The sequence below is a fragment of the Phyllostomus discolor genome, chromosome 12, assembly GCF_004126475.2.
Source record: "Phyllostomus discolor isolate MPI-MPIP mPhyDis1 chromosome 12, mPhyDis1.pri.v3, whole genome shotgun sequence".
Taxonomy (NCBI): domain Eukaryota; kingdom Metazoa; phylum Chordata; class Mammalia; order Chiroptera; family Phyllostomidae; genus Phyllostomus; species Phyllostomus discolor.
This window is the reverse complement of record NC_040914.2, coordinates 73,535,256-73,555,503: the sequence shown is the minus strand read 5'-3', so window position 1 is coordinate 73,555,503 and position 20,248 is coordinate 73,535,256. Positions and strand designations below refer to the sequence as shown.

The 20,248-nt window shown below is 39.0% G+C and overlaps 1 protein-coding gene across 5 annotated transcripts in view; it reads right to left on the bottom strand.

Moving 5' to 3' along the window:
- Positions 1–20,248, bottom strand: part of USP10 (ubiquitin specific peptidase 10) — a 59,905-nt gene that overhangs the window by 22,300 nt on the left and 17,357 nt on the right. For 2 of the 5 annotated variants that reach the window (XM_028501693.2, XM_036012295.1), the window contains exons 2-4: positions 12,119–12,187; positions 6,941–7,001; positions 2,883–3,923 (exon numbers count right to left, since the gene is read on the bottom strand). In XM_028501693.2, the coding sequence (XP_028357494.1) occupies positions 2,883–3,923; positions 6,941–7,001; positions 12,119–12,187 (1,171 nt within the window). Of the gene's footprint in view, positions 1–2,882; positions 3,924–6,940; positions 7,002–8,053; positions 8,118–12,118; positions 12,188–12,541; positions 12,595–16,697; positions 16,718–20,248 lie in introns of those variants that run through there. The other 3 variants (XM_036012296.1, XM_036012297.1, XM_028501694.2) reach the window with 3 other exon arrangements.

The following is a 20,248-nucleotide window of genomic DNA, read 5'->3' as shown; positions in this document are numbered from 1 at the left end:
TTTCAACTAAATATGGGCACAGGAATTCATTTTCCTGAGTAGATCCAACTTGTAACGATTATGTTGTTCTCTCCATTAATGGTATTTCCTCTGAAGTGTTCTACCCTTCCATTGCTCTTTTTTTTTTTTAATCCTCACCTGAGGATATTTTTTTAAAATTGATTTTTAGGGAAAGAGAAAGAGAGAGAGAAACGCTGTTGTGAGACAAACATGGATCAGTTGCCATACATACCCTAACAGGGACCAAACCCACAACCTAGGCATGTGCCCTGACTGGGGATCGAACCCACAACCTTTTGGTGTACAGGACAACCCTTCAACCAACTGACCCACCTGGCCAGGGCTTCCATCTCCTTCTTAAACAGAATTTATACTTAAGAAGAAACAGCCAATGGAACACAATGTTGACAAATAATATACACTGTGAAGACGGCCCTGCCACCAAGAAGCTGAAAGCAGAAATCACTAATGCAATGTGTAAACAGTTTACAAGCAATCAAGAGCTGGTCATATTTCACTTCAAAATGCCTTATATGTGATTCGTATTCCATCACAGTTCATTTGTTGTCCTAATTTGTATCTCACTTGTGGTTACACAAAGATCAGTTGGCATTTTAAGTAGAGATTTACCGCAGGGCCGGTGATCTAGAAACTCGAACCTCCAAACAGCTGACAATGCCTGCACGGCTCCCTTCTCCCTCTTCCCCAAGAGCTAGCAAGTGTAATGATAAACAAAGAAACTGCTCTCTCAGTAGAACCAGTGAGACGCTGATGAAGGGCAAATGCTATAATAACCAAAATCGGTATCTTTTAATGGAGCTAGAATTTCAGTGACATGCTGCTTAAAATAAGTGGGCCTATGCCAAAAAGTATGCCCACTGAAGGGCAGTTTGTGGTAGTAGATCTGACATAATAAATTGAATATATCTTTATCATTTTTATGAAGCAAATCATAAAAATATGGAGAATTTGACAAAGAGAAAATAATTCCAACAATACTTTACCTAAACTCCGTATGATTCCAAGCGTTGTTCAGTGTGACTACTCTCACTGCATTATCTTACAGAAAGTGATATGAAAACTGTCAGCAACTACATCCTGTACTTCTGATGCTCCACAAACAGTCCCAAAAGAATAAAGTATTTTATGAGGAACTAAACTTCTGCTCAGATCATTTACTCATCTTTGTAACTGGCCTACTCAAAATAGGATTAAGAAAATAAACGTGTGGGGAGGATGAGGGAACACACTACATCAATTCAAAACTAATGACTTGGACTGGGGCCATGCTCTCCACTAGCACCGGTGACTAAGATCCCCCGAGTTCGTGTTTCACAAAGCAGGTTAACACCAGATCAAGCGGGTTAACTAGACTTTAACACAGGTGGAACAAAGCAAACTATGTATCAAACCATATTTAAAGTCATACAGCTAGAATGTTTTAAAACATTTAAAATGAAACTTTCTTATTGTAAATAAAGATTGAGAGAATTTCCCAGGAATAGAGGTTTTCCTTTGTGAAGTAATTTTTAGGGACAAAGGTTTAATTACATTACCTTCAAGACTTTCAACTCAGACTGTACATTTTTGAAAGCATCCCACCATGCATCTCTCATAGGTTAAAATAAGCTTTTAACTTAATGATTTATACAGAGACTTATAACTGTCTTATCCTGACTGTAACAGCATTCCTTGAGATGAATAGAATATATTCCAGAAGTCATAATAAAAAAATCACCTGGCTCTTAAAAATAGGTATGAAGCCCAGGATGATTGGCCTACCAATTACCTTCTCATTTTAAGAGAACTCCAGGTACCAAAAGTATTCAAAATAAGGTATTTTGTATATGGAATAAAATGCTCACTTAAAAAAAAAAGATTGCTTGCCGTCATCTTATTGCCATCAAAAGAATGTTTTCTATTTTATGGAATTCTGACCATTCATAAAAAAGAATATTTACAGTTGACGGAATTCTAACCATTCATAAAAGGTTATGGATTTTACAGCTTGCTACTGCATTTGCCCTCATCTGGGTAATGCTGTCAGGTGTTCCAAAATGTTAAATCAGAAAATGTCACATAAAGCCTACAGACAGCTTATTTTAATTCAGCTAATGGGGTAAGAATCCGAGGAGTAGGCTGCTAAACTTGTACAATGAAGCCTGAAGAAATGGCTGACTTCTTAGATACATATAAACATACTTGCTCCTCTATATTTCTGACTTTCTACTTCAACTTAAAAACAACTGCAAATTATGCAGCTTTATATTTTTATTGTGAATTAGTTCTACTTTTGAGTTTAGCACTTCGAAATAAAACATTGGAGTCAAACTGTTCCAGTTTTTCTTTTTGTGCCAAGAGCTGACCTTGACGTGCTAAAACTAAGTAAATCCATTTACTCAATCCAAAACAGGCATTAAAAAGAAAAACCCCAAATTCTTTCTTATATCTTAAGAAATATAGGAAAGAAACAGTGCAGAGTGAGGTCAAATCAGGGATTATCACACCAAAGTTGTACAATGGGTGTAACACACACAGGACAAGTCCATTATACAGTCACAACGGAGCAGAACTGATCAAAATGCAAGAAATAGAAATGTTGTTTGTCAATAGAAAAGAACTGGTAACAGACATAAAATTTGCACTTAACACAGAGGCATGACAACCCCCTCCCATTTTGCTTATATATTATTTTGCTTTTAGGACATTTAAGGCACAGGCATTCTTCAGAAATTTCTATTAACACACAGGTAATCTACTATTGCTTTGGGTAACAATCTATCACCACAGTTTATAAGCCCAGACTGTCTCAAACTTCTCACTCAACAGGTGATGAGATCTGCTCCCCTCTTCACTTTTGACCTGTATCTTTTGAACTATACCTGCAATCTTTATGGCTACGGGATCCTCTGAAACTGGAACAAGCCCTTCCTTGACTTCAGCCTGCTTTTCAGAGACCAGGGGAGACGTGGCAGGAGGGGAATACTTAGTTTCCACAGAAGCCACGGGCGAGGAGGAAGAGGGCTTAGAATCATGGAAAAGACTGGCCCATGACTTAGGCTGACTGACGGGAGTGGGGCCAGCCACAGAGGCCGGGGCATCGGCAGGAGGGGAAGTGCTCTCGGCTTTAGCTGGGTCCGAGTCCGTGCTTTCCACAGTGTGCGGCTCCACCCCATTGGCAGCTGAGCCCTCACACAAGGATTCAAGTATCTGTCCATTAGCAACTCCAAGGTTTTCAGTAGTATCAGTCCCAACATAAGGGTGGGCCACAGCTGTCCTCAACAGGCTGTCCCTGCCAGCCTCTGCAGGGAAGCAGGACTGTTCAAAGTCAGGCCCCTGGCAGCCCTCGGGCTGCCCTGCAGTCCTAACGTTGCTGTCCAGGGCTTGGGGGGAAGAGCCACCAGGCACATCGTCACTGACGAAGTCCATGGAGTCCTGAGGGCTGCTACAAGTCCTGGGTGTCCCCAGCAAGGGCATATCGCCCGTCAACTCTACATCCTCTGTGCCCACACTGTTCAGGACTACGGGATTGGCATGGCCATTGACCAGGGCTTCTGTAGAAATACTACCCTCGCTGCCATCTTTCAAGTAACTATAATATCCAGGGGGACGTTTTTTCTTCTTTTTACGCTCCCTTTGTCCAAGACCACCTGAGACGCCATCATTTTCCAAAATTTCCGCCTCCGCATTGGAACTGCCGTCCAGATCAAGGGCAGAGCCTGGGTACTGGCAGTCAACGGAGCTGCAGTTCGCTTCTTTGTCTATGTCATCAGGGGTGTTTTTGGAAGCTGTGCAACTAAGAAAAAATTCAGGGGCCTGAGGATTCAATGTGCTTGAAATACTGTAGTTGGGAGTTCTCTGCAATGTGTCACTGGGTTCAATCACTTCATTAACGCCGAACTCAATTCTCTGATATTCTTGTCCTATTTAGAAAAAAAAGTCAGTAAATATCCCATTAGTTAAGAATACAGTTATATAAACTATGAAAGTATCAATAATTATTCATTTTTCTCTTTGAAAAATAAAACATTAAAGTTTTCTAATTAACAAAGCTGACATTTTATTTCTGTGCTGAATAAATAATTTCCTAATATAACTATAAAACTGTATTTAATTTGGGGATTTAAAAAAAAAAGCCTGTATTTATATTCTACTCTCAGGGTAGCTAAAATGGAGACTTTCAGAAGGTAGAATTAAAACAAAATTACAATAAAAAGCAAATTAATATTTTGCCTGCCTGAAAACACCTGTCAATTAAATCTGACATTACTAGCTTACTTTTATGCCCAAGAGTAGGGCACAGGTTTTTCAGACAATTAAAAGAAAATCACAATGACAAACTGAGAGACTTAACCATTGCTCTATGTTATGGCTTCTCTAGTTAGTGTAATTTTAGTGTAATTTAGTGATTCAAAAAGTATAAACAACACCAAGAATTAACCTTCCACATAAAAGTATACTTCAGAAGCACTTCCTCCCAGCTGAGGACAATCTAGGTATTCCATCCATTCTAAGATGTGCATTTTTTCATATTTCTGACACTAGGTTGAGTTTTAGAATCCACTGTGTCCTTCAACAGACACCAAGCATCAATGTCAGCTTCTAACTAATACAACAAAGTTATAAATTTTGAAGTTAAGAAAAGAACACATGCATTATAATTCATTTTTAGTGCATAAGTGAAAATTTCTCCAAGTCTATCATAAAAGGCCAACTTTTTTTCAAGGCATGTATTTCAAGAAAAAAATCACAATACCAAAAGAATCGTGTTCCATTACAGAGAACTACCATAGATATATTTTACCTCAGAAGTCTTTTTATAAGCAGAAAAAAACAGCCCCAGAGAGAAGCCAATTAATTGTGTGCAAGTTAGTGGGAGGGCAAGGGCCTAGTCTAATCCTTCATTGCTTTGACAAAACACCCCTTCCTTGGGGTTGGGTCAGGTAGGGGAGGGACCTGCATAACAACAAAAAGTTCCTATTACACCTACCAGCTAGTTTACATGTAAAGCCACCAAGAGATCAATTTGAATCCTTTGGCCTCTGAGCACTGATTTTTTTTGTTTTTGTTGTTTCCTTATTTTAAAAAGAATCCCCCAAGAACAGTTACTTTCTCTATTATTACACCTAAAGGTGAACTGTGTGCAATGCTATTATATGAACTGAAACCGACGTATCTAAAGAAGTGAAGAACATTCCCCACATGGAGGCTACCCTTTGCAGACTGTGGTGTACCTTGTGAAGTAACATTAAAATCCAGTATGCATTGTGTCATGCAGCCTGCATGAGATTTTGATTATTTCCAATAGACACAGTGCCTTCCATATATCAACTGTTAATTGTACCACACTGTAAAACATTCTAGAATGTGATATGATGTTAATGGAACTATTCCAATATGCTACGGCTATTACCAAACACGTACCCAGTATAGCATCTGATGACACCACTGGGAGGCAGACTCCTACCCAGAACAGTTCCTTTTCTTACCCAGGAACACTTGTCATGGACACACGTGTCTACTGTGCTGCAAGGCAGAGAGGTCAGCCCAAAGCCCAATCTGTCAGGCTGGGAGACTGGTGCAAGTCCTGAAAACTCATGCTCTGAAGAACCCAATCAATGTAGTAGTACATAGGGAAATCAATGCTCAGGTCAGACAGGCACTGCCTTTGTTGGAAGAAGGAAAACCAGCTCAAATAAAACAATTATATCTTTGCACGGCATTTCCCAAAGTCTGCTCACTGCAGCACTGGCAGTGCAGCCTCCAATCTCTAGCCTACGCCACTGGGAAGATGGTGGGGCCATTAAATGAAATAAAGGAAACATGTAACAAGAAAGGAAAAATAATGAAATACTTTAAAGCACTGAGTAGACATCTGCAGCATGCTCACTATGTACACAAGTACATGGGCACAGAGAACTCTCCTGACCAGATAAAAAAGCTACTCCAGAGGCTGGGCAGCAGGGCGAGAGCCTTTAGGCCCCTCTAGCTTCACTTATTTATGCCCAACCTAAGCCATCATTAGAACTGCTCTTTCCCTTATGATTTCCTATATCACTGTTTCTCATAAAACTGCTAATAATTTTCGATACACTTTCTAATTTTATTATAAAGAGTTTGAGTAATCGTCTCAAGTTTTACATTTAAACCTAAACTATAATTAAAACCCCTTTCACAGGTCTGACCGTGTTAACACAAGGAACCAAATCCCAGACTCTCAAAGACCTAGCTTTTAGTTTTTCCATGGGCAGCAAGTGCCTTTGATATGCCTCAAACTGGAAAAAAATAATGATCTAGACAGATCTGACCGACTAATGGTGGCCTGCAGCAATCAAAGGCCCCTGCTGTTATTTAAACACTGGGCACTTAAATAACATGAAGTCATTGCATCTCAGCAAGCACCATCTCCAGGAACCAGGCCATCGTCTGTGACATAGATTAAAAAAAAAAAAATGTAACAAGGCAAGAGGTAAAGAGGTTACCTGAATTCCCAAGAGCATTAGTGAGGACGGGGTCATAAATGCAAAACTGCAGGAACAACAGATTCAAGCTGCCACCTAGCTGTGCAAAGAGCACACCTCAGATTCGCAGGCCCTGGGCCTAGCAGCCTCAGCCCCCAGACTGGAAGTTTACTTCAAAACTCTGACAAAAAGCATTGGCTGTGAGGAACACACCTGTGCGCTGAGAGTTGTTAAAGAAAACAAAGAACTGAACATCACTTCCTTAACTAAACCTTGAATGTCTGACACTATGAAGCACAGAATAAACTTTAATCCATTAGTCAAAGTGGTTCAGTGATTAAATCTACTATAGTTTACAGCCCAAACATCAAGCTGTAAGGGAATGTTATTCAAAAAGTACAACCGACCAGGAAAACACTGTTTGCAGGTGCCCTGCCCACCCAGCACATATGACCAGATGAAGGAGAGAAGCAGCTCACCATCGGGTAGCTCATCGGTAGCCTGTGTGCCACACAGAACAGTTCCATTGTATGGAGGAAGCTGCAAAGGGAATCAAAAGAATATTAATTCAGAAAATGGTAAAACCCAACATGTGCTACTTTATTAAAACAACATTTCATTAAAACTCTTTATCCGTGTAACTTCTCATGAAATTTCTACTAAAATAACACACATGGAGAGACAGTAAAATTAAATCTTCATTTAAGAAAAACTACCACAGGGATGCTTTTAAATATAGTTATTAAACAGATCCAAAAATGAGGCAAAAAAAAAAAAAAAAACTCTAATTGGCATGTAAATCAGCTGCAATAAAATGCTTATGACATATACTTTGCTTCACAGGATGTTAGTGACTCCCCATAAACCCCACAGCCACCTGGCTTTGTCCACCAGTAAAGATGACTCTTGGTGACCACCTGCACTCTGTGCTCATAATCAGTACAAGTCAGCACAGCCAGCAGAGGCCAGGACCCGGCCCATGAGCAGAGAGTGGAAAAAGCCCACTGGGAAGGAAAAGTCTGGGAATTGTGGCTCCCTTTTTAATACAATACCTTAAATAACAAAATTAAGGACTAGAAATCCCATTCCTTGTTTGGAAGAGATCAAGCAAAATGGCAAGTGTCTGACCTCTGTAAAAAGCAGAAAGGCATAATAAATACATCCAAGTTTTCTCCTTCCTAGCTATTCCATAATAGTTAAGAGTTGGAAATATTTAAAATGGGTATGTTTCAGATCAAGTTTAGGATGGGAAGGGAAGGGAAGCAGACAAATAATAGTCACCTGAAGGCAACAGTAGAACAAAAACCAGTATTTTTCAAAGTCTGCTCACTGCAGCACTGGCAGTACAATGGCCCCATGACTGCGTGGGGTCCCCAAGTCTGCAACATTCAGAGGTACCAGGTAATTCCCATGTCAACTATTATTAAGAATTTCTGCTTAAGTGGCTTCCTCAGCTGATTTCTCCAATTAACTCTTAGCAAGTCGATTCAATAATCAGAGATAAAAGCTTTTCATTCCAAGTAACCAAGTTCTCTCTCCAGAGAATTAATGACAAATAAGAAGCTATGCAGTGCTATTCAAAAGCAACTGACCGCATTCAGGACTTGAGAGCTGCACATATTTCCACCATGCAGGGGCACCCCAGTATTCTTCACACTGTCACAAAAGGAGAAAGCATTTTGTGTGTGGAGATGAACTACACTGGCCTTGCACATGAAGTGCAAAAACCACTCATTCCACACAGCACTCAAACACTCACACGGGGTGCTCCAGCATTTACCACTGGCGCAGACATATGAAGCAGAAAGGTGCATCTGAGGCAGCCACAAATTGCGGTCATGTCCCTCTGCAGTCAGAGTAGTTTAGCAGACTCCCATACACAGAATGCCTTCCCAAAATTTTCTATCAATGACACTGGGGTGCCCCCTGGTGATAGAAATCTATACAATTTTAAGGCACTAAAAGTTTTGGGGTGTTTTTAACTTCCCCATATTTCAAAATCTACTTAAGTGGTAGAAGCAAGGATCTGAAAAGAGACCACCCAGCAGTCTCCTTGGCAAAACTGCCATTTTCTGTTAGTGTGTTTAACACACTTATTTTGATATACTAATCTGGTAAGAGTGTAACTGTGGGAATTAATGTATGCTGGAATGAGTTCTGGCCCAGAGGAAGTGTGAGTGAGTGAGTAATCATCTTCTTCTTCTTCCTTTTTTTTTTCCCCTCTAGAGGCATATGTCACCTTAAATTGAACAAAACTTCTACCACTCCTAAGAAGCACTTTAGTCTATGGTAATTGGGTGTAATAAATACACAGCAGAATAAATTGTATTTATTGTTTAAAGTTTCCTATTTATGCAGCTATTTATAAGAATGCAAAATAGAAAGACCAAAGCAAGAACTTAAAATCACACACAAAGGTCAACCAAAAAATGTAAAAAACTGTAATCTAGTTATGTTAGACACAGTTAAATCACCTCATTCTGAAATACTGCTAACAGTCTTGTTAAGACTTGGGACCTTTGCCTTGGCCAGTGTGGCTCAGTTGGTTGGAGCATTGTCCAGTAAGACTGAAAGTTTGCAGGTTTGATTCCCAATCAGGGCACATACCCAGACTGCAGGTTTGATTCCGTAGCAGGGGTGCCTGCCTACAAGAAGGCAATCAATTGATGTTTCCTCTCTCTCTAAAACCAACAAAAATATGTCCTTGGGTAAGAATTTTAAAAAGAAATTGTTGGGACCTTTGATGTTTTAAAATCTTTTTAGTGCTGTCATAATTTGGTATCTCAAAGACCTTCGCAAACCCTAAATCTCTCCTCTGAAATCCCCAAACCACTGAGAATAACTGTCTTAATTCTGTCACTACACCACACACACACACACACACACACACCTGTGCATGTACTATGCTATCCTGGACTTGTTATTCAGTAGCAGGCTGTCTCCAATGATGAGAACCAGGGAGGTTTCCAGAACAATTTTCATTGTTTCCCTGTTTTTAACACCAATAACATGATAAAAGCCATGCTTTTATTGGGATTCAAAACACAGTTATGCATAAGTTGACTGAATTTTAAAGTTGGAGAAATTCATTTTTAAATCACCCTGGCTTCTAAACTAGAACACAGCTTTAGAAAAGATAGCAATTACCTTTTAAAAATGTATATAGGCATGCCTCACTTTATCGCACTTCATTTTACAAATGCTCTTTACAGAGAATTCAAAGAAAATACACCAACACCGAGGCAAGACCCTCCACCAACAAAAAAGATTATTACCTGTTGAAGTCTCAGATGCCGGTTAGCAGTTTTTAGCAATATAGTATTTTTAATTAAGGTATGTCCATTTTTTTAGACAATACTATTGCATACTTAACAGACTAGTACAAATTTTTATATGCAGTGGGAAATACCAAAATCTGTGAGACTCACTTTTTACTACAATATTTGCTTTGTGGTAGTGGTCTGAAAAGGAACCTGCAATATCTCCCAGGAATGTCTTAAAGATACACGAGCTCCATTTGTTTCTTCTGATTTTGTTAAATTACTGACCATCCTATCTTGCCAGCGACCAGAGCTTTCAAACAAGCAAACTAAAAGAGACAAAACCTCTCAGCTGAAAGGAATGATGCTTTTGTAGACAGTGTTTTTATATGTAAACATTTATGTTTTTTAGAAATTGTTTATATTTTTATAAAACTTTTTATAGTTTTCATTTCTCAAATTTTTGTGTTTCAGTTCTTGGCCCCAAGTAAAAGGGGGAAAATGCTTTATCCAGTTCTTAGCAGCCACAAAAAATACATGAGGAATAGTGTGAGATTCTAATTTATGCCACATGGTAGGAACAATGCAGGTAGGAGATGCAATTTTTTTACCTACAAGGTAAGAAGCCAAATGACTTTGCAGAAGTGAGATAACATCACTCACACACCCACCAGTCCAATCACACATCACCACATTAAACAGTCTGTGTTCTACATATTACTATAATCCAAACACCCAAATTGTAATAACTGAGGACAGGAACTTAGCCCTATCACATTATTTAGTCTGTACTTCCCTTTTGAGAGATACTGGACCACATGTAATTTTGATAGACAACACCTTTCATACCCTACCCTCATCCTCAACGTCGGTTTGACTCCCACTAAGGGCACATGCCTGGGTTGCAGGCCAGGTCCCCAGGAGAGGGTGTGTAAAGTGTATGGTGCTGACAGAGAGAAACCAACAGGCGCACAGAACAGGAGACGCAGAACCAACCAAGCACGTATGAAGATGCGACCTGACAGGGCGGTACTGCACTTGCGGGCCGAGTCCTCAGTAATGGTGCTGGGACAACTTCTACTGCCCACTTCACACATATGTAAAAACCAATACTTCAATTTCAGTTGCATTACATACTAAAGTAAAAACAAAAACCTGAAGACTTTTAGAAGAAAAAAAAGTCTTTATTACCTTAGGGAAGGGAAAAATTTCTTAAAGATATTTTTTTAAAACCAAAAATCCACAAACTATGAGGAAAAAAGTCAACACATTTGACATTAAAGTGAAAAGTGTACTCCCCTTACCCAGGGAAAAGTAAAAATACATCATATGTGAAGTTTAAAAGCCCTCATGCTAGGAAAAGATACCTTTAATATGCAAAACCAAAGATTATTAATCATTAAATTAATAAGAAAAAGACAAATCACTTGATAAAAAACAGGACAAGGGACAGAGATCAGGTAACTCACAGGATTGGAAATACATATTGCTAACAAACAGCACTCAATTTTTCCCCATCTGGGAAACGGCAATTAAAACAATGACCATCTCTTTATAACCCATGAGATTAACAAAAATTTTAAGTATGCCTATACTAAGAATTAGCAAGGTTTTTTTTTTTGTTTGTTTTTAAATGAGATAGAGAAAACGCAGATGCACTGCTGACGGGAAGGCAGACTGTGAAAACCACTGAGCAGATCAGCAGTCTCTAGTAAATCCACAGGTGTTTATCCCCTGCACAATCCAGCAGTTCCACTCCTAGAACATATCCTGGAATAGATCCTGGAGAAACCCACAGGAGCAAGAGAAGCCATGACAAATATGTTTTTTGCAACATTTCTGTAATAGTGGGAGAACTAAGACCTAAATGGTCCTCAATAGTAAAAAGGATAAATTGTGGTATGTTTAATCAATGGTATTAAGCAATTGAAATCAAAGAACAAAATGCAACAGTACAGGTAAATCTAAAGGACATTAGCTTAAGATAAACTACAAAACGATGAATATAGTATGAAACCATTTTGACATTTCATATCAAACAATACAATATGCTATCTATTGATACACACATATAATAAAAGGTGAAAACCACAGTCAGAAAACAATACTTAGCAATTTCAGCAGTCATTGCTTCTGGGGAAGGGGAAATGAAATGCAAAAGGGTGATGTATAATGGAAGTTTCAACTGTATCTGCAATGTTTTGCTATTTATAAACATAGTTGAGTGTTAGTATTAGCCAAGTCTGGCTGGTGGATTCAGACGTTCTCACATTAGTCTCTGAGCTTTTCTGTACAATGGAATTCCTTGTCAAAGAGCATAAATTAAAAAATCAAAATTAAAACATAAACATTAACTCTATTTATATACATACTCAATAAAACAAAGTTCTGTCTTACCTCAACTGAAGAGCGAGGAGTCACAAAGAACTGATTGAATTCATCAGGGCTAAAATCTCCAAAAATATACTGGAAAAAAAGAGAGAATCAATGATCACATAAACTATACATATTAATACTTTCAGGAAAAAACACCACATATTAAAATAATCACATGAAATATCTGGGTTAGAATCCCCACAACCCTTCCCTAATTAAATAAATCAAAGGTCTGCAAGGTGAGATTTCTAGGTGTTGTATTTTCCAATAACAAATAAGAAAATACTATTTAGCTTTCTCTACAAAACTGTCAAAGAACACTCTGAAATTGTTAAAGCTTATTTTGAAACAGGGCAAAGCAGGTTTGTACACCAAACTCATAAGCAGATTTCTGCTTACAGGAGGGTTTTTTGACTAACAAACATTTCCAGTTGTTCCGTTTACCTTTCTGCTGACTCATGCCACTACTTCCATTTCAGTTTTCTCTGCCATACATACTAAAGAGAAGCAGAAAATGCGGTTCAAATGGAAAGATAAATCCAAAAGAGGAAAATACTAATGATCTTAATGATCTTTAAAAATATGTAATTTTTATCTTAAAAATACACTGAAACCTGATGAACAGATAAACATATTACTTGATAGACATAAACCTAGTTGTGAACCCTAACTGCACAGAATTCTGAATATGACTTTCTGGAAAAACAACTGGTTAAACTACATGGAAGCAAGTTTAACAAGTGCCTGGCAATTCATACTCTCCCTCCAGGCTTCCAGAAATAAGTCCCTGACAAGAATCATTGACTACATTTCTACAAAAGAGAATCCCTCGCTAATTATTTATTCATTTAATCAATTAACTATTTAGCAACTACTAAGTGCTATGCACCATGATCGGTCCTAAGAATAAAGATGGTAGACAGAGTTGTGGTTCCTCTGCTAAAATGAAGCTGACAGTCTAGTAACCTGCAGGGGAATTTACAAGCACGTAATTCAAAAATAACCAGTAACTAAATATCACACGAATGGACGTTACCCATTATTACTGCAAATGTGAATAAGTTAACAACTTACTCTCACAACCTATTGATAAGAATGCACTGACATTCCGGGGGAAAACATTTCTGGATAGCTCTTTTGCAGAAGCTACCAAAATTGTAAATATACATTAAAAAACAAAAACATCTCGACATAGTATTTACATATACATGCCGAAGTCCACAAAGAAACCGTGCACTGAATGTAATGCTGTGAAGCTTTTCCTTTCCAACCAGGGCCCAGCAGGATGGCTGCCACAAGGGGCGCGGGGGGCAGATGGTGAGAAGAAGGGTCATTCTGCCATGAACAAGGTAGTTATCAGAGAATACATCGATGTTCACAAGTGCATCCATGGACTACGTTTCAACAAGTGTGACTCTTGGACACTTAGATCCAGAAATTTGCCATGAAGGAGATGGAAACTCCAAATGTGCCCACTGACAGTAGGCTCAATAAGCTGCCTAGTCCAAAGGGATAAGGATGCCCCATACTATACCCAGTGTGGCTGTCCAGAAAACATAATGAAGATGAAGAGCCACTGTATGAGCTCTGTAAACTGGTTTACCTACATACCTGTCACCGCTTTCAAAAAATCTACAGTTAATGTAGATTAGAACTGCTGATTGTTAAACAAAATTAACTAGGGGAAAAAGTAATGGTGAAAATAAGCAGAGTCACACAACGATTTAGAAATACTTCATTGTGAGCTCAGTGAGCTCTGAGGGTCTTTATCATCTTCAACACTGGGAAAAAGCTTATGTTGATTTCACTCAGGCAAGAGAAAGGTATCTTTGTGTGAAAATAAGGAAAAGAAAGGTGGAGGTGAGATGTAGGTAAAGAAACGATACTGCTGACTGCTATTCCTTTATAGTCCTACTACAGAGATCTTTAACTCTAAATACAAGCCTCAAAATTTGCTCAGGAGAAAATAGAAACACAAGCCACAGACCGGGAAAAAGTACTCTTCTTTTCTCACATCAATGTTTCTCTTTCTCTGTTTCCCCTCCTTTCCCTCTCTCTAAAAATAAATGAAATTATTTAAAAAAAAAAAAAAAAAGTCCTGACCGGTGTGGCTCAGTTGTTGGGCATTGTCCTGCAAACTATAAAAAGTCACCAGTTCGATTCCCAGTCAGGACACATGCCCGGGTTCCAGGTTCAGTCCCTGGTCAGGACACTTACAAGAGGCAACTGGTTTATGTTTCTCTCTCACTTTGATGTTTTTCTCCCTCTTCTCACTTTTCTCCTATCTAAAAATAAATAAATAAAATCCTAAAAATAAAATATTCCCAAGAATACTAACTGCTCATGCGGTGGAGCAACTGGACCGCTCTTCATGGCTGATACAGATGCAGAACGGTAGTCCCTTTGGAAGAGAGCTTGGCAGTTTCTTATAAAGTTACTAACTGCCAGGTTCTTCCCCAAGAGGAATGAAGAACTATGTCCATTTTTTAAAAAAATCCTTTATATTGATATTCACAGCAGCTCTATTCATAACCGCCAAAAACTATGAACAACACAAATGTCCACCAAGAGATGGATGTGGTACATCTATTCAATGAAATCACTACTCAATGGCTGTCAAAAGGATCGTGCTAAGTGAAAGCAGCCACACTTAAAATGCTACATGTTGTATGACTGCATTTGCATAATATTCTAGGGTAACACTATACAGACAGAAAGCAGATCAATGGCTGCCAAGGTCTGGGGAAAGACTGATTACAGAGGGGCACAAGGGAACTTTTTGGATTGATGAAAACATCCATCATAGGAAAAGCCTGGTGGAAAAACAATGACCTTTCTAACTGCCAAGAAAACACACACTCATTAAAATACTCATGATTTCAGTCCTCACATATGAATGGACACCAAAGTGAAGAAAAATCACCAGCAATAGAAATAATAAACATGAGGGGGAAAGCCCTGACCAGGCGGCTCAGTGGGTTGGAGCATCATCTCACACACCAAAATGTTGTGCATCCAATTTTCAGGCAGGGCACACACCTAGGTTGCAGATTCGATCAGAGTGTGTACGAGAGGCAACCCATCGATGTCTGTCTGTTTCTCCTCCCTTCCTCTCTCTCTCAAAGCAGTTAAAAAAAAATCCTCAAAGGAGGATTTTAAAAAAGTGATGGGAGAAATGAGTAAACCTAGCAAACACAAGAAACAGAACTTTTTAAAAAATCTGTATTCTTAAAGACATTATGGCAGATCAAACAAACACAGACTGCCAGAGAAAAGACCTACTAGAAAATAGAAAGTGTTGGAAATCAGAAAATTACTAACTTTAAACTACTAAATTTAAAAAGTCAACTAAGAATCACTCAAGTAGAATTGCACTGGTTTATTTAATATAAAGAGTAGAGATATTATGGTAAAGAGCTCCATTTTATCTTCCCTTATGAATAAGAACCCTGTGTACTTTAAGTCAGAATGTGGGAAAGACACATAAGGATGTTCTACAGGATAGCTAGGTTATTTTCTTTAGGCAAATTTTCTTCCTAGAAAACTGAAAATAAAAATGAAATGCTCATGTATCAAACTTCTAAGCACACCTTCTTATTTGAGTTCATATACAATCTAAAGTCTTTTTAGAAGAGTGATCTTGTCAATCCAGTAAGAGAACTAAAATTCCAAATAGTCTAATAAACGTGTCAGGGAAGATGGAGAAGAGGGTGAAGGAGGAGCAGAGGAAGAAACATGAGCCCAAGCTCCTGGCGCGCACAGACTTCCTGCACTAGCCGGCTGGGAGCAACCTCCCGGCCGACAGAACACTTAGAAAGGTTCCAGGGAAAGACTTTTCCCCCCGCATCACTTGCAATTGTACTATTTTTTACTTAATTCTTTATTTTTAAAGTATTATTTGAAAAAGTTTGCTACAGATTCTAAATGTACTTTTATTACAACTTCTATCAATAATTTCTCCACAGTTACATACCTTTAATCTGATTAAAAATTCACTGGGGGAGAAATGAGGAAGCATTTCATGTATGGGTAGTGAGAAATCTTGAAGATACTGTTAAATAAAGGAAGTATTTTGGGGGTAAAAAAGAGAGGAAGAAATAGCTACTGGTGTTTGCATAAAGAGATAGTGGGAAAAGAACCACAAAGGGAATGTAACCGTTACCTACATGGAGCTGCAGGGAAACCAAGCAAAGGTAGTGAAGAAGGGGTGAGTTCTTAGAGCAGGGGCGTCACACTCATTTTCACCAGGGGCCACATCAGCCTCACAGTTGCCTTCCAAGGGCCGAATGCAATTTTAGGACTGTATAAATGTAACTACTCTTTAAAAGTTCATTGAGAGCTCAGCGCTGCCACTGGGTAGAAACAAGATGCCCGGATGGATAAAACAAGGTGGAGGGCCAGATTTGGCCCGCAGGCCTTGTGTTTGCCACCTGTGCCTTAGTGTACATCTTTTCAGAGTTTTTAGTTCTGAATCACGTAAATACCTTATCTAGTCAAAAATTAAGCGTAAAAAGTCACCCTGGCCAGTGTGGCTCAGTATGTTGGAGCGTTGTCCCATAACCAAAAGGTTGCGGGTTCAATTCCCAGTCAGGGCACATACCTAGGTTGAGGGTTGATCCCTGTCCTGGGCATAGGCAACCTCAGTCCGGGTGCCGATACCAGTCTGGGTGTGTACAGGAGGCAACCAATCGATGCTTCTCTCTCTCTCCCTTCCTCTCCTTCTAAAAGCAATAAAAAAAAAGTCCTCAGGTGAGGATAAAAAAATTAATTGTAAAAAGTAAATGAACAAAAATCATTGTACAACTATACATATATACCCATTTTGCAGAGAAGTTGTTAAGTTTGCATCTGTGTTATCTTCAAGAACTGACTGACAAAAAATTAGAACTTGATGAAAATATTTATTACAAAAAAGACACCATAAACAACTGTTAACTACCAATTATGCGATGCTAAAATATTTTAACACTTGACAAATGGCTAAACCGGAGCTGTTTTAAACTCCAATGTAATTTCTTTTAACCTTGGCTCATGTAACAATAAACAAATCTATCAAAATATATATGAATCACATCCTCTTGTCACAGATTTATTTTCAATCCTTAAAATGCACAAGTTTATGAAAGTGAGCAGTTATTCTTCACCAATATAAGATACAGTTATTTCAATTTTATGACTGAGATAACAGGGGACTGAGAAGAAGCTGGTACCAATGGTCATCAGCATCTCTGCAAGGTGTTCACCACCTTGAGGAGTTTTGGTTGGGATTTCTACTTCCTGGAAGAGTGAGTATTCCCCACATGTCCATGGAAGAAATGAGGGATAAGGAGGTACTATTGTACTGTTTTTATTATTTTGTAACCTTTGTAAATTTGAAATTATTTCCAAAAAACAAGTTTTTAAAGCTAAAGCTGTAAACCGTTAAGAAAAACCTTTTACTCTCTCTCTTTTATGTAAGAGTGAAACATTCTACTTCTTCTAGAGGATTAACATATCTTATCAATTTTTAGTTTAAAAATATTGTTTGGGTAAAAAAAAAGATTCTGTGCTTGACCTCACAGGATTTATAGTCAGTGGGAAAAAAAAAATGCCACTGACCACAAGAATTACTTTGCCCTATAAGAGCCGAGTGAGATGAAACATATGACGGTTGCCATATTTTGCCCAAATGAGGGAAAAATAAGGGTGTGCATCATACACGAGTATGGCTGCATACCATGGTTATAATAATCCTGTGTAGAATGCACACAAAACATGTGCTTCTGTGTCATTAATACACAGGAGCACATTATACATGGAAAAATATGGTAAATTCGCATGGGAGATTAAACAATAGGAATTACAAGTATTGGGTTGACCAAAAAGTCTGTTTGGTTTTTTCTGTATGACAGCTCTCTAGTAGCACTTAGTTGTCTTTAACTTCATTCGAAACAATTTTGTTAGATTGTACTGTGATAGCTGTTATAACAGCTGTCTAACAAATGTAAACATCAGTGTGCATTTTTAAAAAAAATCTATCAAAATTGGTGAATTTTTGTGTAGCCATTTTAATATTGGAAGATGGAAGAAAATATGCAACATTTTTGGCACATTATGCTTTGTTATTTTAAAACGCAACTGAAACACATACAAATTCTGTGCAGCATATGGAGAAGGAGAAGGCACTGTGACTGATCAGATGTGTCAAAAGTGGTTTGCGAAGTTTTGTGCTGGAGATTTCTTGCTGGACGATGCTCCACGATGGGTAGACCAATTGAGGCTGACAGTGATCAAATCAAGACATTAATTGAAAACAACATTATACCACACAGGAGATAGCCAACACACTCAAAATATCCAAATCAATAAAATTATTGGTGAAAATGAAAAATGTGTCTTTTATTTCACAGAAAAAAATAAACTACCTTTTTGGCCAACCCAATAAATACATGCCTTTCCAAAGCCTGGTGGAGGGCTCAGCACACACAGATGATCAGTAAATGGGTGCTATGAGGATAGAACAAAACAAAGTGCCTGAAGTTCATTCCTCAGTCTGCCACAACGCCTTACAAAAATATTCATGTCGTTAATAACCCTACTCTTCTTCAAATACACAAGAAAGGCAAAGCTGGAAACTGACCTAGGTTTTAAGCAACCCTGCCAATGCCAGATGAAAAATGGAGTCAAGAAAGGTACATCAAGAGCTCCTTTCCCAGCTGCTTTGATGACGCCCACAGGAAAGGCCTGCAGTCAGGGAAACACACCACGAGGCCTTCCGACCTCCCCATACCCCTTACGGAAGCGAGCCTGAGCGGTAGAGTGGCTTTTCACCACCAGCAGGAACAAAGCTCAGTTCCCCCTCATCTGCAACTGACCCCAGCTCAGCCTTTCAGAACTCCCACTGTTCTTGTGTCTGATTATTCTCTCTGATCCTTTCTAGGAAGGACATGAAATATATACATGCAAGAAATACTTCAGGAAAAGGGGGGCATGCCCACAACACAGTTGGGATGGAAACAAGACACTGCAGTGAAGCACAGCCTCTGGGCGGAGCTGTGCTGGGTTTGTCTTCTGGAGGAGATCAGAGGCCAGAGTGTCAGAGGGCCTGGGTTAGTAAACCCTGGGGAAAGGGCTGGACAAAACTGTAAATACCAGTGTTTGTGCTAGAGGAAACGCAAAGATTTTCAGCCCAAAGAAGGTGAGAAGGAGGAGAGGTGTTTCTAGGCCCCCTGCAGGTTCCCCATAGATGGAAGGGCCACAGAAAACACCACTTTAGAGCACAGCACCAGGGGGCACTGGCGCATAGCATGCTGAGTCTTCAAACTTCCAAAACTTTGTGTCTAGAAGCAACAATACATTTGCAGGGTGCCACCAAATCAATGACCTCTGCTTTCAAAAGGACTCATGGAAACAGGAGAGCAGCCTCTAAGGTAAAAATGACAATGCAAAGGCAGTGATCAATACACTTTGCTGCATGTGCATTGTATGTACATTGCATGTTCCACGGTGGTCGGACAACTATGACCTCATATCCAGGAACAACTCCGTGTACAGACCTAAAGCCAAGCCTCACTGGGTGAGATGACAAAACCAAGTCACAGCTAAAAAGAAGCCAAGGAGAAACACAAAGCTGTCTCCTCCCTGGTTTCCCCACCCAAGGAAACGGAATTTGGGATATGAGAAACATTAAGGACTAGTAAACTGTTCTAAGTAATAAAAACCTTAAATTAATCTCATCTCTAAAATGAGGTTGCACTAGGCAACCTCCAAAGTTCTTCCCAGTTCCAAAAGGATCTCCTGGACCTAACAATGACTAAGAAACACAGGTTTAGAAATATTCTCAGACAAATTACAGGCTACCACATGGATCCCCCCCGGAAAACATGATGCTGAGTAAAAGAAGCCAGCCTCAAAGGGTCACAAGTTTGTATGATTCCATTCATATGAAACGTCCACAGGAGGCAAATCCCTAGAGACAGGTAGTAGATTGTGGTTGCCAGGGACGGGGGAAAGAGGGGAAATGGGGGGAGGGGCAGCACACTGCTAATAGGTATGAGGTTTTTGTAATGAAATGTTTCAAAACCGCACAACTCTTGTTATTTAAATGGATGAATTTTATGGTATGTGAATTATATGTCAATAAAATAAATGAAGTAAAAAATCAGGTCAATA